This window comes from Delphinapterus leucas, chromosome 8 (genome assembly GCF_059928025.1).
Source record: "Delphinapterus leucas isolate spDelLeu-1000000601 "Yukka" chromosome 8, BTC_Dleu_Yukka2, whole genome shotgun sequence".
In the NCBI taxonomy this organism is placed as follows: domain Eukaryota; kingdom Metazoa; phylum Chordata; class Mammalia; order Artiodactyla; family Monodontidae; genus Delphinapterus; species Delphinapterus leucas.
The window spans coordinates 3,735,265-3,758,976 of NC_143136.1; the positions used below are offsets into that span (position 1 = coordinate 3,735,265).

The following is a 23,712-nucleotide window of genomic DNA, read 5'->3' on the forward strand; positions in this document are numbered from 1 at the left end:
TGACCAGGGAACCCCTGCCAAGTCTGGGTAAGGGTAAGAAGAGTCATTGATACACATGCACAGCTGTAGCCAGGACCAGCTCCAGAATCTGTGGGCTCGATGCAAAATGAACATGAAGGGTCCTTGTCCAAAAGTTATTAAGAATGTTAAGACAGCAACAACAGGTCATTAAATCAAGCATGGGGTCTAGTGGGTCTGCACAGGTCATATACCCAAGACATAAGAAAGAGTTGGGGGAAACCAGAGCCTTGGATCAAGGGGAAGAGAAAAGAGGTGATGTCCTGCAAGGGGACCTAAGCCCAGGTGGAGAAGACCTAGGCCGGCTCTCTGGAGGGTCATAAGAAAGAGCCCAGACCCTCAAGCTGCTGTCACGGGAGACTGGAGGGTGAAGATGCTGACCTGAAGGTTTGGTGTGGGTCAGGGTGCTTTCAGATGTGGCATGGGGAGAAGGTGGTGTTTGCTTGAAGGGAAAAGTGATGGTGACACAGCCCACTGCGCCCATCCAGACTTGAGCCCGGGTGGCTGGCAGTTAAATTTGCATGGGAGACCACGCTATGTGGCCGTCAGCCCTCATGACTGGCTTCAGTCTTGCTAATTCAGTATCCCAGGGTGTGCTCCATCCTGTGATTGGCATTGGACACACAGCAGGCTTTTGGTGGAGGAAAAGTGCTAAATATTAACAGAGAATGAGGGCAAGATTCAAAATGGTCCCAGCTGCCATGGTTGTGTTGGCACACGTTGTGATTTGGATGAAGCCCGTTCCCTCCCTGAACGGAAGCTTCCCCGCGGGATTCCTTTAGGCACGATTGACAGGCTGGGCGCCACCAACCTGCCCCTTTGTGCCTCTGAGCACCTTTTCTCCTGACCCTTTTTCATTCTGCCATTTGTTTTGTGATATACTATTTTTGCCTGCCTCAATTTGAGAGGAAAGAAAGTTGAACTGCACAATTTTTAGCTATGGCCAAAGTCCTACAATCACTAGATTCAAAGATTCTCATGTCTATGTTTAGTCAAAACTATTTTTCATAAAAGGGATAAATCCTTGATTCATTCATTAGTAATTGGGGAGTCAATACCTGATCATTCTCCTTTGTCCTGTTTTCTCTCGTAGGTTCTCACTTGGTGCTTAGACAAAATCAAAATGAGGAAGCATCGGCACTTGCCTTTAGTGGCCATCTTTTGCCTTTTTTTCTCAGGCTTTTCCTTTACTCGTGCGCAACAACAAGCAGGTAAGATCCAGAAACATCTCTTCATTTCATTAAAAGGAACAGTATTCTCTGATTTTAGATCTTAAGCATCATGTACTGAATATAGAGCTTAGATAAGCTTTGAAGAGATAGCCAAGCCATTGACTACAGGATGTTCATTTATTTTACAGACTTTTTGCTCTTCTTTATCCAGTGAGAGAGAGGTTCTTTTTACTGAAACTTGAGTTTGAAATCTTGGCGGTGGTTGGCAAGTAGTTTGTTTTTACCTTGGGTGTGAGCAGAAAGTTTGTGTCGAGAATGTTTTACCATCTGAAGAGCTTTTCCACATTTCTGGCACTGGTTGATGTCTGAGCACATAAAACCCAGGGAAGACAATGGTTGAGAGCAAAAAATTATTTTCCCTGAAAAAACAACAAAAACAAACACAAATGTCGCCATTTCTTTCTCACTCTGGACAGGAAAGACATTTTTCATCTAGAACCATCAAATCTTTAAATATCAGTTTCCCCAAACTACTTAAAAATGGATCCCAACTAATTCTATTAAGAACTTGCTTGCAGAGTTTTAGAAAAATGAGAAATGGTTCGTGTATTATGAGCTGGGAAGGATTGACTTGGGTCCCTCTCCTTTGCTTGGAGAGCTGAGCTTCTGATGGGGATTCTCCCTCCGGACCTGGTAGTTCTTAGATGGCGGCCTGGTGAGGACCACCTCAATGCCAGGGGAGCATGGCTTGGGGCATCGGGTCAGCCCCAGGTGAGTAGAGTCCAGGGGCCTGCTGTGCACAGCCAGCCTGGCCCAGTGCAGAAGGGTACTTCCCAGCCACCCACAGCCTGGCACCTGGAGCCTCTTGCTCCTACTTTTAAGAGAGAACTGGATTCATCTTTGAAAGAGATGAATACTGTTCAGCATCTTAAGAGGGCTTAGATGGCTCTGAAGATGTAGTGATGAGTTAGGGTACCTTTCTTCATGCTAAAAAGTCTGAAAACAATGAGACTTTGCCCTTCCCTACAGTTATACAAGTCTTCTTAAGATGTATTTATAATACTTATTTTTCTGGCAAATTACCCAAAGCATGGGAGGTAAAACTGTAGTAGATTTCAGTATTCTATCTTGTCAGGGCCCAGTTTCAGACCCAAAGCTGAGGAAGGAATTTCTAAGATGATGCTTGGTTACCTGTGATAGGATATCCTTCCCACCTGAGCAGGTGGGTCTTGGGGTTCAAACTACCACAAAGAATCATCTAGAGTTAAAGGACATGCCGGGGAATGTTTTTCCCCATTGTGGAACCTGCTACTGGTCCATGTATGGCAGTCATTGCATATGGAACTTGGGTCAATGACTGGGCACCGGCAGCTGTTGGGTCCATGTGTCCAGGTCCCTGTTTCCCAGGTAAGTCAGCGTCCCCGCCTGTTTCACACATGAGGTGTAAATTATTTAGTAACAGCAGAGTGGAAACTGAATGAGTTGAGGAAGGCTTTGCACTGATGGGAAGTCATTTCTTGAACAGGAGAAACATCTAAACCAATGTCTTTTTTTAAAGATGTCAAAAATGGTGCTGCTGCCGATATAATATTTCTAGTGGATTCCTCTTGGAGCATTGGAAAGGAACATTTCCAACTTGTTCAAGAGTTTCTGTATGATGTTATAAAATCTTTAGCTGTGGGAGAAAACGATTTCCGTTTTGCTCTGGTCTGGTTCAACGGCAGCCCAGATACCGAGTTCCTGTTAAATACGTATCGTTCTAAACAAGAAGTCCTCTCCCATGTTTCCAACATGTCTTATACTGGGGGAAGCAATCAGACTGGAAAAGGATTAGAATACGTAATGCAAAATCACCTCACTGAGGCCGCCGGAAGCCGGGCCAGTGATGGAGTCCCTCAGGTTATCGTAATGTTAACTGATGGACACTCGAAGGATGCCCTTGCTCTGCCTTCAGCGGAACTTAAATCTGCTGATGTTAACGTGTTTGCAATTGGAGTTGAGGATGCAGATGAAGGAGCGTTAAAAGAAACAGCAAGTGAACCGCTCAATATGCATATTTTCAACCTAGAGAATTTTACCTCACTTCATGACATAGTAGGAAACTTAGTGGCCTGTGTGCATTCATCCATGACTCCAGAAAGGGCTGGAGGCACAGAGACCCTTAAAGACATCACAGGTAATGGCAACATCGCCAAGCTGCTGCCTGCCTCGCTCTTCTTTGGAGATAAGCTTGGCAACCGCTGGCATTAAGGCAATATTACGGCTAAAAGATGGTGGGCGGATTAGGGAAGAGATGCCTGTTCACAGGTCTAAAAACAAAGGTTTGAATATTCTCTGTAGTCTCCTTCCAAAACAGAGCAATTCATCTACCTTCAAGAGGGATTCTTTGCTTTTGAGACAATTAATATTCTAACTCTAAAAAAGCACATCCTGATATTATGACCCCACAAGAGGTTGCTTCTACCTTCCTTGGACAAGACAGACTCAGCGTGGCTGGGCAGGTATCTAACAAAAATCCCTTCATTGTTCCTGGGATAGAGAGCCTGTTTCCTTTAAAGAAATCTCCGTGTCTGTCTGAAAGAGCTTGAGTGGAGGGGGAAGGGGGGGGTCCACTTTGGGTCCAGTGAAGCAACACGCAGAACTCATCTCTTTGACTCAATGGGATTTATTTCAGAGATTTGATGGAATTAGAATTGTGAGAGGCCTTAGAGATGATCCAGTCCAAATCTATTTTGAAGAAATTGAGTTTTAGAGCTGGAGGCCCTTACATGTTGGCTCTGGAGTGGGTTTTCCCACTTCTCCTCCATGCTGTCACCATGGCTGTGCCCATAGAGATGCTTCTGAGATTCCAATGGTCCTCATCAGTGCCACTCTGGAAGTACTGATGATGCAGCGACTTTATATGGATGTGTTCATGCATGGTGATGTGCATGGAACTAATTGTCTGGCAAGTCACTTAACCAGTCACACCTATTAGCTCTCTTGCCAGTGCTAAGTGCCTAAAGACTGATAGGGAAGGAATTCCACAGGTAAATTTCAAATGTATTGCATCACAGCAATTCTGACCAGAGCTAGGCTTCCTCATCAGGGACGAGCAGGACAGAGGGAACTCCCTGTGCCCCAAAATGAGTCCATGTCGCCAACTGACAGTGGGTAGCAGAGAATTCTAGGAGAATGGGCAGAGAGCTAGGGTGGGAGAGCTCAAGGGAGAGATGAGCTCCAGAAGGAGAGACGTGTGTCCCACAAGATGAAGGGAAAGGAGGAGAAAGGTATCATATTTCTAAGATACTGAGGTGGAAAGGGGAGACGTTGAGAGTGTTCAGGTTGAGTTGGCATCAATCATCCAATAAGAGAAGATGACAGAGGGAGAGAAGCAGTGGTGCTTGGGAGCTTGGAGGAATCGAAGTTATTTTTGAATAGCTGCAACAGGGCTAGGAGGAAAGGACCACAAAAAAGGATCAAGAAGAAACGGCTGACTTGCAGTGATGTTCAGTTGTCATCAGAGACCACAGCCTGGGGTCTTGTCCATGAGCGTGGCTCCCTGGTGTTCTGAAGGTATCTCAGGCACTCTAGGAAGAAAAAAGCTACCAGGTTGGAGCTTGCAAAGACGGGATGATAGAGGGACAAGAAGATCTTCTTGGGAAGGAAATTTATCATTGCTAAGACAGTAGCTAGTAAATTCCTGAAATAGCCCGCCCTGGGGACCTGGCTGGGTGGGGAAGCAGGTGAGAGCTGGAAGGGGCTGGGAGACTTCTGGAAAGCCAGAGGAGCAGGGGCCAGGATGAGGCAGAAGGGACCTAGAGGCAGTTGAGGAGGAGTCCAGAGAAAGGCTTTCTGGATTATCACCAGAATAAAGGTGTTTTTAGGCAAATAGTACTAGACATCAGTTTTTCATAAGAGAGATTCTGAAAACAAGGAGTGGGGAGCAAGATGGGTAGATGTCATTAGATAGGAGCCGGGCAGGCAGATCGTGGTTAAGAGAAGGGTTACAGAACTAACCAACCCCGAGGTGTTCTAGGAGATTAAAATGGTTTCCCCAATGGTTATCCGTGATTTCAGCTTTGATAGGGGTGGGAGGGCTCATGACCCTACCAGTGGGTCTACTTCTAAGAGAGGGGTGAGGCACAGTCTGGATTATTTGCATTAAACCTGAATAGCATTCCCTACTTCAAATGATGTGTCTCACCTCTGCATTATGACGCTAGTGTCGATCCTGCCAGATTACAGGAAAAGAAGGTGGACACTGAGAGCACCCCAAACCAAGCACTGCAGGTTACAAGGAGGTTACAAGATGGCAGCTCTAATGACCTTTTCCATTTGCTACAATGTTCTCAGATCAATAATTCACTAACCATTGCCTTTCTGAATATAGGGATAATAACTCATCCATGTCAAAAACAATGAAAGGGATCAGGAGAGAAATGGAACATCTTCTCTTTATTGGTGTTTTGGCCAATTCAGGAAAAAGGGTGGACGAGTTTGCCATTATGTTTAACTGTTATATAAATGGACAAATGATTAGATTACCATATGAATGCTAAATGAGCCTGTCAACATAGTCTGTTTCCACACAAATGACAAAACCTTTGTTTTTATGCCAAGAAAGCATCTCTGTCTTCTAGTGTCCAAGCCGCTAGCAGCACCGGGGTGGGATATTAATCCATTTATGTTGTCTTTTCTAATTAACTTCACTCTGCAATTCTGCCAGTATCATGTCCCACTGCATGTTCCATAGCAAAAAAAATAAAATAGTAATAATAAAAATTCTCTGCTTATAGTTTTTGGGAAAGGTAGTCAGGAAGGCATTATGGAGATTGCTAATAAGTTAGGGCCATTTCTTTCCATTTCCTGCCCACTAGGTAGGTAACTTTTCCCCATGAATATATATATGATGGCGCTGTTCTAAATGAACTGTACTCAAGTAATCACTGAAAGTTGTGTTTTTTTAAATCCCTTTTATCAATGGATATAAAATACAAAAGCTTTACTAAAGCAAGAGCTAAAGGTGACCTATATATCCGTGAGGATGAGCTTTCTTTTCTTTGCAAAATACAAAGATTTAGAAAACTCGCAAAACCTATCTGCAGTTTTGTGTTTGCATAGGAAATACAAATGTGATCTTTTAAATTCTGCTTGGAAAAAGGAAGCATCCCATGAGCTAAGGAAAGCATTGTGCCCACACCAGTGTGCTCAGGAAAGTAGTGTTTCCAACGATGTTGAAGGAGCCTATGATTTTTCCATGGATGTTTCGAAACTTTTCCATAGAAATTGCCGCAGATGGTGTGATACATGAGCCATAAAAGCAGAAAACCAGACAACTTCACATTTTGAATTTTAGAAAGATCTGATTCCTCTTAGAGCTAATATCGATCCCTGGTATGCCTTGCTGTACACAGGAACCGGTCTCTCTTGTGTCTGTCTGAGGCTTCGGCTCTCCTGGATAACAGCATGCCCTTGTGTGTCCCATCATTGTGTGCATAAGAGGACAACGTGGTTTTTTCAGTGATGACAAATTATCCAACATTTTTCTATGACCTGCTGTGGTTCAGCTTTTTAGGAGAGCAATAATCAAGGGTTTTCCCTCAGTGTTTGTTTATTGTATTTATTCTATTGTGAACCGCAATCAAAAAGTAAGTAATAAATTAATAAGGAATGAGTCATCTGTGATTTAGGGATTGTTCTTCTTTTATTGATCTTAGGTTCAGAGTTAGTCCTTCCTTTAAAGGTCTCGGTTTGCTGAGTAAGGGGCAAATCTTCCTTTGTCCCTCAGGGTCATTGGTTTAGGCCTGGGAAGTGTTGAGGAATTTTGTGGTATGGTTTGCTGAACCTGGAGCTCCCCGCACCATGTGGGCTATTTCTATGGCTTGCAACGTAATTCACACTGCTGATACCGCACCATCCCATAAGATCCTTCAGGAACCTTACGGTTTGGTTAAAGAGTAGCAAATGCTTTGCAATTCTTAGCAAACGCTGAGTTAATATCTTATAAAACCTTACAAGATATTTTCACATTAGTATCTTTCCCTATGAAAGGAATCGCTCTACAAAATTGCTGTTAGGGGTTTCACGTATGTAAGGGGAGAAAGAGAGCAGTTCTGATTCCAGTAATCCCAACTGCAACCATCCTTGGCTGAGATTCCCCAAGGGGAGAGCTTGGGTAAGAACATCATTTCACTATAGCAAAATTCCTTAATTCCATGAGACAAGATGTGTATCCTGTTTCCATTGTGGAAATAAAAGCAATTTTGTTGGTACCAGGAAAAATTAATTTTATGTATAAAATGTTCACTGTCATTAAAAATATCAGAATGAATGATTGTACATATAATATTACAATTATACTCCAAACATAGCTTCCTAAAATCCAGAATATAAATACCATATATGCTCACATAAAATCTCTTCCTATTCCTAACATATACTTAGGTCATTAAAATATATTTGCCAGAATAATTTTACTTTCCATATCATTTAACTCAGCCAGATTTAAACATTCTAGCAGATGAGCCTTTGAAATATTCCACCCAGGTTCATAGTTTATTGATTGCTATTCCTTGCTCAGTGCTTCCGTGAAACCCCCATTCTCAGTAACAGAACGGAAGTGTCATGTTTGCCATTGTGGGGAGCAAAGAGATCTTGGTCGGCCTTTTTATGTCCATTTGTATAACTCTGGAGCTAATTCTGATTCAGGGTTTACTAGATGCCCATGGGCTTGCCAGGCACTCGGTCTACGATGTCATAAAAATAAGGTTGGATAATTATGTCATGACTGGTTTCATATCACTCTGCTTAACATCGTTCTGCATTATGTGACTGAATATAGAGGCAATGGCAAAAATAAATGAAGAGAACATTTAGCTGAATCCCAGACTTGCATTTGAGTTTCACGCAACTAAACGTCATTTGAGAAACGAAAATCAAACCAAAATGTATCAGAGCACTTTTGAATCAAAACTGTAAATGTTGTTTGAGTTCTTCTTTTCGTATTCCCAAAGTGGTAGATACACAGCCACTTTGGTTTTTAAAGTAAAAAAGAAGGAACAACAGTTGCTCAAGGAATCAAGTGTTTAACATACTGGGATGATGAATCACCAAACCCTAAATCTGGGATGCTGTTTTGTGCTGTGCATTTGGACAAAGAAAATTCTTATAATGACTTGAGGATTATACGAGAAATGTCCTCAAATTAGAAACCATCTTTGGACCTTTGTTAATATACTCCTTTACTTTCTCCTGTAGGTATGGTAATGCATAATTCCATGCAGCTACAGTTCCTCCAAATTTAGTCGAAAATTTCAGAATATACCCAGAAATTGAATATGTGTTGAAATTTGACTACAAAGATGGCACAGAAGAAAATTTGATATCAAATGCCCTACTAAACACCATCATTTCTGTTAAGAAATGATGTTAAGAAGTTGCCTCTTATCCATTCAGAATGCAGAGCTAAAAGAGAATTTCACATTCCTTAATCAACGTGTGTTTTGTTTGTCCATATTTCGTGTTTCTTATTGGTTTCCCAAGAAACATGTCAGAACACTGAACGATGCATGTGGTCACTTGTTCTAATGCTTTCACATTTTTTGCATTTCTCTCTTTTAAAGCACAAGACTCTGCTGACATTATTTTCCTAATTGATGGATCAAACAACACCGGAAGTGTCAATTTCGCAGTCATTCGCGACTTCCTTGTAAATCTCCTTGAGAGCCTCTCAGTTGGAACTCAGCAGATCCAAGTGGGGGTGGTCCAGTATAGCGATGAGCCCAGAACGCTGTTCTCCTTAAACAGCTATTCCACCAAGGCTCAGGTTCTGGACGCAGTGAAAGCCCTGGGGTTCATCGGTGGGGAGTTGGCCAATGTCGGCCTGGCCCTTGATTTTGTGCTGGAGAATCACTTCACCCAGGCAGGGGGCAGCCGAGTGGAGGAAGGGGTTCCCCAGGTGCTGGTCCTCATAAGTGCTGGGCCTTCTAGTGATGAAATCCGAGACGCGGTCATAGCACTGAAGCAGGCTAGCATTTTCGCGTTTGGCCTCGGAGCCCAGGCCGCCTCCAAGGCAGAGCTTCAGCACATAGCTACCAATGACAACTTGGTGTTTACTGTCCCGGAATTCCGTAGCTTTGGGCTCGTCCAGGAGCAATTACTGCCGTACATTGTTGGCGTGGCCCAAAGGCACATTGTCTTGCAACCGCCAACCATTGTCACCCAAGGTACGTATGCTTTTCTCACCATCTGTGTGGTAGTGGGCTGTCTGTGTGTGTTTTTGTAGAAGTCAGGTGGGCACCTTGCAGAATGATTTGCCTCGGGAGAACCTGTAAGTACCCACAGCCGAGTCCTTCCACGATGAGCTAGTTCTTGGATGTGGTGTCTGTGATGGTTGCAGTGTTCCAAAAAAACCAGAGATCTGTGATTGAGTGGAAAGTTCTTTTTAGAGCATGAGTTGTCAAGAAAGTGTGCTTTTTAGGGCTAATTCGACAAACCTGTTACGTTGGTTATTAAACATCGTCGTATGATCTACTTATAATGCAGTCATCCTAAAAATGGATCTCTGGGGATCATTATGGTTCTGAGACAGTTACTCCAGGATGATGGCATTGAGCTCTAAAAGTCAGCCCGTTAGAGTGTGCTGACATGTGAGAACTGTCTCCCCAAAATCAGTTTTGTGATGCATAGCAGGAGTGGCATTTCTGGAGGTAAGAAATAACAAAGCACTCGCTTGGAGGGAGGTTTATGAAAACCGTTTTTCCTGTGTTTACTGAGTTGTAGAGTAGCTCTGTTGACGGAGAGATTATACACTCAGATGGGAGGCCTTTGGCAAAAGAGCCCGACTGGAGTCATTTTAAAAAAACATATAAAGCTGATCAAGTCACATAAGAAAATACATTTCACGGACATGGGAGGTGGGACGTGTATTTAAAAATTTCAGTAAGAACCCAGTGGTGCTTGATGCTGTGGCAGGTAAAAATCTGGCAGATCCAGGTGGACCAGGTTACATCACTGGTGATCTCACCCATCCGTCAGGGATTTTATTATTAATGGTTTTAGGCATATTGCTGGGTGGGGTAAATTAAGAATTGATGCAAAATTACATCCAGAAAATTCTCTTGATATTTCCAGACTGCCCTCTGATTGGAATACAATCTATCAATATTAAAGTTTCTCTGGGCTTGCATGCTTTTGGAAACAAAAGAATGACTTCCATAGGTTTTGTAAACACTCAGGGAGCGCCATGGCTGCTGTCTGAAGAGCAGGCCTTTGGTCCTAGGTCTTATGTTAACGAGCTGTGTGATCCTGGGCAGCCCACACAGACTTTCTGGGCTCCAGTTTTTTGAATTGATGACAGAGGATGAAAGGATATTTCTGTTCCAGGAGAAGTTTCAAGTTCATTTTTAGGTATGGCAGTCCAGGCCCTTATTTCAGCTTTCCCTAGCTGACTTTCACTACTCACTTACAAAACCGTCTTTAGTCTTTGTGCTTCATCTGTAAATATTCAACAGATATTCTTAGCTATCAGGTATGTGCTGGACACCAGGCCAAGCACTGGGGACCCAGACTGATGTGGCCGCTGGCTCGTTGCAGTATAATGGGGAGATAGATCACGAAAACGTAAACCAACGACCAGAAAACTGCTCCCAGAGTGTGACAGATGAGGACACTAAAGGGGGCTGTCATGGAGAGAACGGGGAAAGAGAGCTGTAGGTCAAGTGGCCAGGGAAGGCTGCTGCGAGGAGCTGCAGGACAGAAGCAGAAGGAACAAGGTGCCAGGTGTGGCGGTCAGTCGTGCAGCACGAGGGAACCTGGCCGCACCCAGGACTGTCAGGGGGAGGTGGGCCCGGAGCTCACTGATGCCTGGAAGCCTGGAGAAGCCTCTGGGTTAGGGCGTACGCATCACCAGCTTGGGTGAAGTCCTCCAGTGGCTTCTTTTTCAGTGAAGCTGGGGGGGACAGGAGGACCTGCTTTATTGGAGGTCAGGGTCCCCAAGTCACTGAGAAGAATCACCTAGGAGTAGCCTTGAGTCACCCTAAGAGGAGGGTGCAGAGGAAGACAGCAGCGAGGAAGGGCGATGGGGGCTGGACGTTTGCTGGAAGAGATTTTGCTTGGGAACAGGAGCGTGGGAGAGCGAGGACTCTGCCACCGGTCCTGAGCTTGCAGGGGGCTTGGCATCCTGTGGGTCAATAGGGAGGTGAGGGCTACAGTCGACTGGTTACAGGACCTTCAGGGTCACCATGGTAATGGGGGTTCACACCCAGCCCCAGCAGAACCGTGTGAAAGAGGGGAGACGGCTCTGTTGCCATCTCGCAGCAGGAAGAGGAGAACTCTTACTGGAGGGGGAGGGAGGAGACGGGGTGGGGGTGAGTCAGCCCAGAGACCGGGGGGTGAAAGGGATCTGCCTTCCTCTCCATCTACCCATGTGTTGCATGCACCTTATTGAATTCAGGAAGCTCTGCATTTATCGTTTCAACTCCTACATCCACGGTATGGAAGGCGCGTTGGGAGGGTGGGTGTTTCCGGGTGAGCTCGCTCTCCTTGTATGTGTCTAGAAAGCACACATGTGGTTAGCTGCACAGCTGTGTATATGGCTTTTAGGTGTATATGGAGAGAGGGAGAGGGAGGAAGCAGGGGGTGTGGCTCTCAGGGTCTCTCAGCACCCCCCGGGTAGGGAGAATCCACGTGTCTGCAGGCTTCGATGGAGAGTTGGAGGACTTGGAATTCACTGTTTACACCACGACTCAACGCCAAAGCAGTGGTCCCCACGCGCCTGTCCCTGAATGCTTTGTATCTATGGTACATTAACATGTTTTCTCTTAAAGAGGAGAGTTTGGACCAGTGCTGTCAATATAATCAAACATCAAGTGAGCTAAAGTGTTACGTGCCATCCATCTGACTGCAGGGGGTAATGAGGCCTCCTCATATACAGATGATCATTCAATAAATTGCAAACACTCCTGCCTCTGCTTGAACCATTTACCATCTTACGAGTCTTGGAAGCCTTCTCCGTTTTCTGGATGGGGTGCTGTGGTCCGATATGAGCCTCGGTTCCCGAGACTCAGGTGTGCTGCCTGGGTGTCGATACAGCAGGTGGACACAAGTTCATAGTCACTTGGAGGCAGTGATCTTGTTAAGGTGTTTTTGCTTTGTGATTTGTCTTTGGATTATCATAACCTTAACATGTGACGTGGGACCTGTACAATGCCTCTCTCTTAAATGCAAATACTTCTGGGCCACTTCCTAGTTTTGACATTGATTTCCTTTTTATAAGTTTATGATGCCAAATAATTGGTGTTTTTTTTTCCCTTGCCTGAAAAAATCAAGGCAGGGACAAGAGTACCAAAAGGAATAGAGGTGCTTATGCTTTTTCAAGTTTTGCACTTGGCAATAGGTGTTCATGAAATAAGGATTGTGAAGCACAGGGCTCTCCGAGCAGACACTGACTGCTTCTTTAATTATTTGAGCTATGGCTTCGTTCTCACCTCTAAAACCCAAGCTATGGATTTATGGTAGAAAAGAGCTTTCTGACATTTTTAGTGACAATAGGGTAAATAAGTGGTGAATAAACCTACATTGATTTTTGTGCAACTATTTTGTAAAAAGTACTAAGAGAGGGTGGGGGTTTGGGGAGCCCCACTTGCTAGCCGTAGGGAAGCTATAAGTAGCGCAGCTATAACTAATGTGTGTGTTAGGACAAATTCCTCAGGGGCTCCCATGGACTTGACATTGGCCAGGGCAAAGGGAACTCCCCTTGGGTGGTGTTAGCTGTGTAGACAGTCATACTGAATGTGATGCGTAAGGCTATTCTACTCACCTTGTCACGTTGCTACCTACAGTCATTGAAATCAACAAGAGGGACATAGTTTTCCTGGTGGATGGCTCTTCTGCACTGGGACTGGTCAGCTTCAATGCAATCCGCGACTTCGTTGCCAAGGTCATCCAGAGGCTGGAGATCGGACAGGATTACATCCAAGTGGCAGTGGCTCAATATGCAGACACAGTGAGGCCGGAGTTTTATTTCAATACCTACCCCACCAAGAGGGAGGTCATAACCGCCGTGAGGAAGATGAAGCCCATGGATGGCTCGGCCTCGTACACAGGCTCTGCTCTGGACTTTGTTCGGAACAACCTGTTCACGGAGGCGGCCGGTTATCGGGCCGCCGAGGGGGTCCCTAAGCTTTTGGTGCTGATTACAGGTGGTAAGTCCTTAGATGAAGTCAGGCAGCCTGCCCAGGAGCTGAAGAGAAGCAGCATCATGGCCTTTGCCGTCGGGAACAAGGTGGCCGACCGGGCTGAGCTGGAAGAGATCGCTTTCGATTCCTCCCTGGTGTTCATTCCTGCCGAGTTCCGAGCCGCCCCTTTGCAGGGCGTGCTGCCTGGCTTGCTGGCGCCTCTCAGGACCCTCTCTGGAACCACTGAAGGTGCGGTGGGGAGGGTGTCAGACACGTGAGAGGGCTGTCTCCAGGCAGAGTCTCTGGGGAAAAAGCAAACCCAAGTTTTATTTGTGTTCAGCTGAGAGACACCTTTTAAATGATGGAAACCATAGCAACCAACAAGATTTATTTTGGGTTTCCTTTTACCCTGACTTGGGAAAAATATGACTTAAAACACCATGTGATACAACTGTATGTCTTAAAATGTCATAAAATAAGAATCGTGTGACTTAGGCTATAGGACCAGAGACCACCTGTCTTTGAAGCTTCTGGCCGAGAGATCACCTCTCTGTTCTGATCCCTCTTGAGGTCCTAGTGTTCTGTCTCTACTGGTGACTCCTGTCCAGCCCCCTCCTGCCTCCACCAAGATGAAGCCTGGCTCTTCCTTTCCCAAGTAGACAGTTTACTTCTAAATGGTCCAAACCTGAGCATTCATCCTCTGTCCTCTCTCTTTAAGGGATTTCCTTCAATGGGGAAGCATAGTGAGGGGATGCTTGTGCAGATAAAAACCCAGTGGTTCTCCAAACCCCTCATTTATTACGGTTATCACTGAACAGTTATTTTTAAAGACAGGATAACAGTCAATGAGCTTACGAATTGAATCAGTGCAATTCACCGTCCTTAAAGAAGATGGATATCACAGAAACAAGCTTTTCTGCCTCATAAATTTCACCACTGGAAGGATGTTTGGTGCATGACCCACAGTGCATGGATGCATGCTTTCTCCTCAAGCTCTCTGGTCTTCTAAAATCCTCTCTCTCTCTTTTATTTCCTTAAGACTTCTAATCCACACCTTCAGAGCCAAAGTTCAATTTGACAGACCATAGGATATAAGTAGTTGTTAGGCTTCAATTTTAGTGAAACGTCAGGGAAGAGATGGGAAAGAATTTGGTGGCATGTGTTGGGGAAAACACTCTGATTTGAGAATTGTACTTTCGATTCTTTATGAGCACAACCTCAGCCAAGCATAGCAAGGAGTCTCTTTGCATTTTAATGTGTTTCCATGATCCTGTGATCTCACTCAGGAGGAATCCCCATGGGCACTGGTTGGATTATTGCCTGCCAATGCCGTGACTCTTCTATGGGAGAGTCAGTAGAGAATGACAAGTGGGCCTCCCTAGGAATATTTCAAGATGAGAACAGCCTAATTTTGTTGATTTTTTTTTAGCCTTAGAGAACTCATGTTCTCAGGTTAACTTGGGCTAACCCTTCTAATCTATCTGTAAGTGGAAATTTATCTGTAAATGTGTAGAGGGAAACCCAGGGGGACCCAGTCTCGCCCAGGTAAACCTGGCTCTGACCGTGGTCATAAGCCGAGTGATGCAGAAAGGAGCAACACCCTTGCAGAATTCATTTCCAGGGAAGGAATGTTCTGTTTCAAGGATTCTGATCACTTTTGTTGGTTGTAAACATTCTAGCTTTTGGCACTGTATCTCTCTGTGAGCCAACGTGGTTTCGTAATGTTGGCTATCAATACTCCTCACAAACACCAACCCCCACTGGAGGAAAATATGCAGCTTTCTGCCATATTTTATGAGATGGACGTGCTTGGCCTCACTGATGTTCTCTGTGTTCTACATGTTGGCATGTGTGCCTGGGCTGTGGGCACACATGAGGAAGCCCTCTGCGGTTGTGTACGTCTCACTTTGTTTTCTGTGCTCCACTGCAGTTCACGTAAACAAAAGGGATATCATCTTTCTTTTGGATGGATCGTTCAACGTTGGAAAGACCAATTTCCCTTACGTGCGGGACTTTGTCATGAATGTAGTTAACAGCCTTGATGTTGGAAGCGACCATATTCGTGTCGGTTTAGTGCAATTTAGTGACACTCCGGTGACGGAGTTCTCTCTAAACACCTACCAGACCAAGTCAGAATTGCTAGCTCACCTGAGGCAGCTGCAGCTCAAGGGGGGTTTGGGCCTGAACATGGGCGCAGCCCTAAGCTATGTCTATGACAACCACTTCACCGAAGCTGGCGGCAGCAGGATCCGGGACCGTGTGCCGCAACTCCTGCTCTTGTTCACAGCCGGGCAGTCTGAGGACTCTTATTTGCAAGCTGCCAACGCCCTAGCACGCGCAGGCATCCTGACCTTTTGTGTGGGCGCTAGCCAGGCTAATAAGGCAGAGCTTGAGCAGATAGCTTTTAACCCGAGCCTGGTGTATCTCATGGATGATTTCAGCTCCCTGCCTGCTTTGCCTCACCAGCTGATTCAGCCCCTAACCACTTACGTTAGTGGAGGTGTGGAGGAAGTGCCACTCGCCCAGCCAGGTAACGCTCTCTGACTGTTCCGGGATCCCTCTTCCCCCCTGACACCACTTTGGCAGGCAGATGGCCCGATCTGAACTCCAGAGCGTGGCAATAAGCTATAGAAAGATGATGGGCTCTCTTTAGTTGAAGGATTTTGAAGGGGGGCTTGAGACACTCTACCAGCAAGCTTAGATGCTCTGTCTAAAGTCTAGAAAATCCAGTTTACGTTCTGTCCTGGTTGTCCCTCTCTTGATTCAGAAGCTTTACTTATTTATTGTTTTTGCCCCAATACCTCTGAAGATTCTGGTGAGCAAATCCAGATGGAAATGGGAGAAAGACAGAGAAAGAGAGAGAGATGGATTCCCTTTCATACATGAGTATGAATTGGGAGCATTTAAAAATGGAAAGGATGTTCCTGATATGATATTTTTATGTTCCGAATCTGCTGTATCTAGAAAATTATTCGTCATAAACCCAATGAAGGCTGTATCTTTATGTGATGGCAAAATGGAAAATGGTTTCCAAAGGAAGTCTGGATGATGGTGATGACGCAAATTACTAGGGTGATGAGATACAGACTCTTAGATCTACCAGTCGCTGACATCACAGATGGGTAGCAAGATAGATCCCACTGAAACATAATCAAAATAGTTCTAAGAACCGTGTGTGCCGAAAATAATGTTCACATGACATGCCGTAGCCCCCTATGTCCGTGTTTTCTGTTGTCTGATCACAGCAGATTGGAAATCACTGACAGAGATCCTGACCCACAGACCGATAATGGACACTATTTTGGGTTCTAACCCATAAGCTCAAATTTAATGAAAAGAGAATCTAATTAGAGCATGTCTATGTGTCAGGTGGATAACGCATATCAGCCTTTGTCACTAGAGACAGATCAATTTTTAAGCAGAAGAACAACAGGACCATATTTTCAATAGTTCTGTTTATAACAATTTGAAAACACTGTCTGTTCTCCTAGAGTGGTTGCCACCTGATATAAGAACAGGACCCTCTGGGCTTTTCCTTGGCCTGCTTTGTTGAGGAAGCATGATGTTAGGTTGGGCAGAGACCGATCTAGCTGTCCTAATCCTGCACATAGATGAAAGGGGGCATTTGAAAGGCACCTGGTGTGGGTTTTCTCTTCCCTTGCCGGTGCAGTGATACCAGATGAATTTTGTGAACTCCCATTACCAAAGGCTGGTGGTTCTGGGCTCAGGTCAGTTTGGTGCCTGTTGTGTTCTTGTCCCTCACTGTGTCCTAACTCTCCTTCGTTGTAGAGAGCAAGCGAGACGTCCTGTTCCTCTTTGATGGCTCAGCCAATCTTGTGGGCCAGTTCCCTGCCGTCCGCGACTTCCTCTACAAGGTCATTGATGAGCTGGACGTGAAACCTGACAGGACCCGGATTGCGGTGGCTCAGTACAGTGACGATGTCAGGGTGGAGTCTCGTTTTGATGAGCACCAGAACAAGCCCGAGATCCTGAATCTCGTGAAGAGAATGAAGATCAAGACGGGCAAAGCCCTCAACCTGGGCTATGCCCTGGACTACGCGCAGAGGTACATCTTTGTGAAGTCCACTGGAAGCCGGGTCGAGGATGGAGTGCTTCAGTTCCTGGTGCTGCTGGTGGCAGGAAGGTCATCCGATCGTGTGGACGGGCCAGCTCTCAACCTGAAACAGAGCGGTGTGGTGCCCTTCATCCTCCAGGCCAAGAACGCAGACCCTGCCGAGTTGGAGCAGATGGTACCATCCCCTGCCTTTATCCTGGCTGCGGAGTCTCTTCCCAAGATTGGAGACCTTCAACCACAGATTGTAAACCTCTTAAAATCGGTGCAAAATGGGGCGCCAGCACCAGGTAAGGCATAGAACTTCTGGTTGCTTCTGCAGCCCAGTTGTCCCATGCTTGAGTCGATGGTAGGCGGCTGGCTCCTGGTCTCCGGGTAGAAGCCCTCCTTGGGTTTCCAAGAAAGATAGGTGATTTCTGCAGGAACAATGGAATATGGCTTTTCTTTCCCCGAGGTGACTCTCTAACTGCTCTCTCGGGCAAAACAGGAGAATCAGGGTGATTATTTTTAAGGACATTATAAAATTTAGCTATATCAGTGATTAAAAATAATCTTTTTTAAAAAACCCCACAGTTTTTACTATATATATAATAAAAGCCATATAACACGGTCACATTAGAGCTAACACGGTTTTCATCTTCATATATTTCCCCAATTTCTTATTTTAAGTGGGTATCACTGTGTCATAATTCATTCTCTGCATTCATGAAAACCATAAAGCATGAAGAGAGGCAGGCACATTCCCATTATAAATGCTGCATTAAAGTTTCTCAGTACTCATCTTTGTTACCATGACTTCATGCTTAACCACTTTGCATTTGGTGATAAAACTGCAGCAAAAAGAGTAATTAATTTCACATATAATCCCTTTGATTGAAAATAGAGCATCTAGAGCTTCTCTACATTGACTGTTGAGCACGTTCGCTGTGGGTTTTGGGTTGTAACCTGGACATCTGGGTTACATTTTCCCCCATTTATCCGCTGTGACTTGCAGTACATCATTTGAAACCTCTCATCTATAAAGTGCTAACGGTTGTGCAGACTCCGCCGACCATGTCTCTCTCCCTGCCCCCAACATTCCTTCTTGAGGACAACGTTGAAACTTAACAATACTGTTCAAACGTGGAAAAGTTCTAAAGTAAAAGGACTATCTGTATGTATTGGTGCATCAGTTTCCTAATTCTGCTTTAATAAATTACGATAAATTTAGTGGCTTAAAGCAGAATGAATTTACTATCTTAAGTTTTAGTGGTCGGAAATCCAAAACCTGTTCTACTGGGCTAAGATCAAGGTGTCAGCATTGCTTTCCTTCTGCAGTTTCTGGCCGATTACCCACTTCCTTATCTTTTCCAGTGTCTAGGGGCTGCCTGCATCCTTGGTCCACGGCCCCCTCCTCCATCTTCAAAGCCAGCAGATCCATGGCCCCCTCCTCCATCTTCAAAGCCAGCAGATCTTCAAAGCAGATCTTCTCATATCTCTGGCCTCTTGTTTCCATCCTTACCTCTTCTCCCTCTAACTCTAATCCTCTTATCTCCCTTTTATAAGGACACGAGATTGATTACACTGGATCTACCTGGATAATCCAGGGCAATCTCCCCATGCCTCTAATCCTTAATTTAATCACACCTGCAGATTTTCTTCCATATAAATTCCAGGGATTAGGAGTTGGATATCTTAGGAGTTATTCGGTCCACCACAGATTGGTATGAAATTATCCCTATTGTGTCCCGTGTGAGTCACAGAGGCTGTCTTCCTTCTAGTTTCAGGTGAAAAGGATGTGGTGTTTCTGATCGACGGCTCCGACGGTGTCAGGAACGGCTTCCCGCTGTTGAAAGAGTTTGTCCAGAGAGTGGTGGAGAGCCTGGACGTGGGTGCGGACCGGGTGCGCGTAGCTGTGGTGCAGTACAGCGACCGGACCAGGCCCGAGTTCTACCTGAATTCCTACATGGACCAGCAGAGCATCGTCAGTGCTATCCGCGGGCTGACGCTGCTGGGCGGGCCAACCCCCAACACCGGGGCTGCCCTGGACTTCGTCCTGAGGAACATCCTGATTGGCTCCGCCGGGAGCCGCATAGCAGAAGGCATCCCCCAGCTCCTGGTCGTCCTCGCGGCCAGCAGGTCTGGGGATGATGTGAGAGGTCCCTCGGTGGTCCTGAAGAGGGGAGGAGCCGTGCCCATCGGCATCGGCATCGGGAACGCTGACATCACCGAGATGCAGACCATCTCCCTCATCCCGGACTTCGCAGTGGCCATTCCCACCTTCCGGCAGCTGGGGACCATCCAACAGGTCATCTCCGAAAGGGTGACCCAGCTCAGCCGTGAGGAGCTGAGCAGGTTGCGGGCATCTGTGGTCCCTGTAACGAGCCCGGGTAAGGAGCGGATTCTTTGGCTCTTCATTCCTTGAAATATCTGGGACTACTTGTTTGGACTGTGTGTTACAAAGTATTCTCAGTTTTGTTTCCTCAGCTGTAGGGAGTGAAAACCAGAGTTACGCGAAGAATCAGGAACCACGTGGGCTTGGTGCCAGAAATGGCTTGGGAAGATGCTAAGATTCATGTTTTTGGCCAAATACAAGTCTCAAAGATGGGCGTAGGCTTGGCTTTCAGCTCAGACCCCTAATTCTGCATAAAGGCTCTGTATAACCAACCGAAAAGAGAGGCCATCTAATTGATAGTTCCAGTTCAATGCCGGGTCCAGACTTCCCCTGTTCGGTCCAGCTGGCCACCTCCTGTGATCGAGGAGGGAGTTTGACCACAGGTGGCCTATCAGGCTAGAGCACAGTCTCTGAAACATTGTTATCTCCAGACCCAATGTGTCAAGATTGCTTTTTTTTTTTTTTTTTTACATCTTTATTGGAGTATAATTGCTTTACAATGGTGTGTTAGCTTCTGCTTTATAACAAAGTGAATCAGTTATACATATACATATGTTCCCATATCTCTTCCCTCTTGCGTCTCCCTCCCTCCCACCCTCCCTATCCCACCCCTCTAGGTGGTCACAAAGCACCGAGCTGATCTCCCTGTGCTATGCGGCTTCTTCCCACTAGCTAGCTATTTTACGTTTGGTAGTGTATATATGTCCATGCCACTCTCTCACTTTGTCACAGCTTACCCTTCCCCCACCCCGTATCCTCAAGTCTATTCTCTAGTAGGTCTGTGTCTTTGCTTGGTGCAGAGAAGTAAGTGTCTTAACTGGCAGGAAGGCCACCTGGCTGTTATGACCTCGGCTTATTCTATCTCCTCCTTCCTGTTCCCCTTTCCTAGGCCTGATACAATGAACTGGAAAGTGGAGGGAACCTTACTTGCTCAGAGGAAGGGGGCTCAGATAGACCCACCCTTCCCAAAATGCCCACAGAGCGCCTGCCCTCCCTGGACACTCGGGTGGGGAGGGCACAGTGGTGAACAGGCGCATGCATCCTCACTCCCGTGTGGTTCACATTCTACAGAACCGTCCACATCAAGGCTTGGGGAGGGGAAACTAGGAAGGGCTCGCGGGGAAGGGGGAGGGAAGAGTAAAAGCAAGTGAGAGGAAAGTCGATGTAGGACACAGTGCTGTTTGGGTAGGTGAGGGAGGGAGGGTGACTGGCACGGTGCTGCACAGAGAGATTGCTTCCCTCACTGATGTCCACGCAGAGTGCAGCTCGCCCTGCAAGGCTTCCCTGGAATGTTCTAGAGGGCTTGCCATCAAATAAATTTGGGAAGGCAGTGGGATAAATGAAGTGAGGGTCTTTTTGGTTTTGGTTGGGCCCTAATTGATATGTGCTGTGTATCCCCAGTACAATAAGGGAACACAGCATTTCCCGAACTTGTTTGGCTGCAGCAGTCCTTTTTCTTTCTTTTCTTTTCTTTTTTTTTTTTTTTACTTTATACTGGAGTCTAGTTGATTTACAATGTTGTGTTTGTTTCAGGTGTGCAGCAAAGTGATTCAGTTTTACATGCACATATATCTATTATTTTTAAAATTCTTTTCCCATTTAGGTTATTATAGAATATTGAGTAGAGTTCCCTGTGATATACAGTAGGTCCTTGTTGGTTATCTATTTTAAATATAGTAGCGTGTCTATGTCAATCCCAAACTCCCAATTTATCCCCCCCGCCATCTTTTTTTACGGTGCATTGGAGGTACTGGTACTCCCAAGAAGGCACTTCAGAAATGCTGTCATCGTGTGTGTGCAGCTCACTTATACACAAAAGCCTATGTTTCTACAACAGTACGACTCCTGGTCTATCAGCTCTCCCGCTCTTCAAGATGACTGTTTTCTACCTTCTCCTTCTCCTGCTTCTTCTACACTTCTCCTCCCACAGCTTACTCTGAGCTGGTGATCCTGATTCCCATTTCACTGAGAAAATATAAGTAAATTGGAAAAGAACTTCCAGAAGCCTTACTGTCTGTCCCAGCATCAGTGTCCATGTCTCGGCTTCCTCCCGTTACTTGGATGAACTGTCCCTGCTTCCCTGGGCAGCCTCACCACTTCCCTACTCAAGGGTGTTACCTGCAACTCTCCTCCTCTCTCCTGCATCATCAGTTCTCTGACGTACTGGGTGATTCCTTTCATGATACAAACGCAATGCCTTTTCTTTTCTCGTAAAAACTCTCCCTTGATGCCCTGCTCCCACCTGCAGCAGTGCTCCAGGCTCCTTTATAAAGTGTTCCTGTCTACAATTCTTCTCTGGACACACCCTAACCTGTTGTTTGCTCTCCCTGCTCCACAGAAGGTGCTCTGGTCAAGGTCCCTCCATCTGGCAAATCCCAGTAGTCAGTTGTCAGGCACTGTCCCACTTGACCTATGAGTGTCATCTGTCACAGGTTCGATCCCCTCCTTCCCAAAACCCCATCCCCACTCGGTCTAGACCTGGCTCCTGTGTGTTTAGGTTCTTCCTCCTGCTGACTTACTTTTCCTTGCCCTTTGCTGTTTCCTCCTCTTCGCTCTGACTTCTAATCACTGAAATGCCCAGGACTCTCTCCTGGGACTGGTATTCTAACTCAAATAGTCTGAATTAGGATACCTTACCGGTCAGGTGGCAATTCTCTGACAAATTGGGAGGCTGTTCATTAACCCTAAGAATTTGGTGTCAGTGAAGCTGAAGCCCTATGATAACGTTTGATTCACAGGTGTCAGCGGCAAGAGGGATGTGGTCTTTCTCATCGATGGGTCCCAAAGCGCCGGCCCCGAGTTTCAGTACATCCGTACCCTCATCGAGAGGCTGGTTGACTACCTGGATGTGGGCTTCGACATGACCCGGGTGGCCGTCATCCAGTTCAGCGAGGACCCCAGGGTGGAGTTCCTGCTGAACGCCCACTCCAGCAAGGACGAGGTGCAGAACGCGGTGAGGCGGCTGCGGCCCAAAGGCGGGAGGCAGATCAACATTGGGGGCGCCCTGGAGTACGTGTCAAAGAATATCTTCAAGAGGCCTCTGGGGAGCCGGATTGAAGAGGGTGTCCCTCAGTTCCTGGTCCTCATTTCTTCCGGGAAGTCTGATGATGAGGTAGATGAATCGGCAGTAGAGCTCAAGCAGTTTGGCGTGGCGCCACTTACAATCGCAAGGAATGCAGACCAGGAGCAGCTGGTGAAGATCTCCCTGAGCCCTGAATATGTGTTCTCAGTGAGCACCTTCCGGGAGCTGCCCAGCCTGGAGCAGAAACTGCTGACGCCCATCACAACCCTAACCTCCGAGCAGATTCAGCAGCTCCTGGCCAGCACGCGCTACCCTCCTCCAGGTAAGGTTGGGCGTTTCTTGTTCTTTGTTGTGTCTTTTCAAAAAAATATAAAAAATAACAGGCTCTAAGGCCATGGTGCTCACAAGTAAAATTAAAATAACGGGACACCTGAGATTGAACCAGCTGGGTCTATTGCTTGTGGCAGGGAGGAAGGACACACATGCTGGTGAGCCACAGGGCATCTCAGCGAGAGGGTGTTAGGAAGGACTTATGATAGGATTTGAACTCATCATAGATGATTTTGTGGAAGGCTTGAGGAAATGGGACTTTGCCCCGGATCGAATGCTGTCGAGAAGGAGTAATTTTATGATTGGGTATCTTACCAAATCTCACGGCTAAAGCTGAAATTGATACAGAAGCAGTGGTCACGCCTATGATCCAGGATGGGGAGTGTCTGGTGATTTTTGTTTTCTTTTTGTCAGTGTTCAGATATGATCAGGGCGTGGCTGTCTCTGATACTGATGTTCTGTGAAATCTTTTATGTGCCACTGGAGAATCCAAGTCCTGGCTGTGTATGCCTGGCCAGCTTTTCTCTCTCTCAAGATAAATGGTTCAATTCCATGACCTGCTCAGC

General features: G+C 46.1%; 1 protein-coding gene across 9 annotated transcripts in view; it reads left to right on the forward strand.

Annotated features, from left to right (window-relative positions):
* COL6A3 (collagen type VI alpha 3 chain) overlaps positions 1-23,712 on the forward strand; it is an 85,917-nt gene that overhangs the window by 14,878 nt on the left and 47,327 nt on the right. For 4 of the 9 annotated variants that reach the window (XM_089916169.1, XM_089916167.1, XM_089916166.1 and 1 more), the window contains 8 exons: positions 1,112-1,229; positions 2,749-3,366; positions 8,795-9,397; positions 13,013-13,597; positions 15,279-15,878; positions 17,138-17,710; positions 19,181-19,789; positions 22,533-23,138. In XM_089916169.1, the coding sequence (XP_089772295.1) occupies positions 1,142-1,229; positions 2,749-3,366; positions 8,795-9,397; positions 13,013-13,597; positions 15,279-15,878; positions 17,138-17,710; positions 19,181-19,789; positions 22,533-23,138 (4,282 nt within the window). In that variant the 5' untranslated portion in view covers positions 1,112-1,141. The remainder of the gene's footprint in view (positions 1-1,111; positions 1,230-2,748; positions 3,367-8,794; positions 9,398-13,012; positions 13,598-15,278; positions 15,879-17,137; positions 17,711-19,180; positions 19,790-22,532; positions 23,139-23,712) is intronic. The other 5 variants (XM_089916170.1, XM_022568061.3, XM_089916171.1 and 2 more) reach the window with 5 other exon arrangements.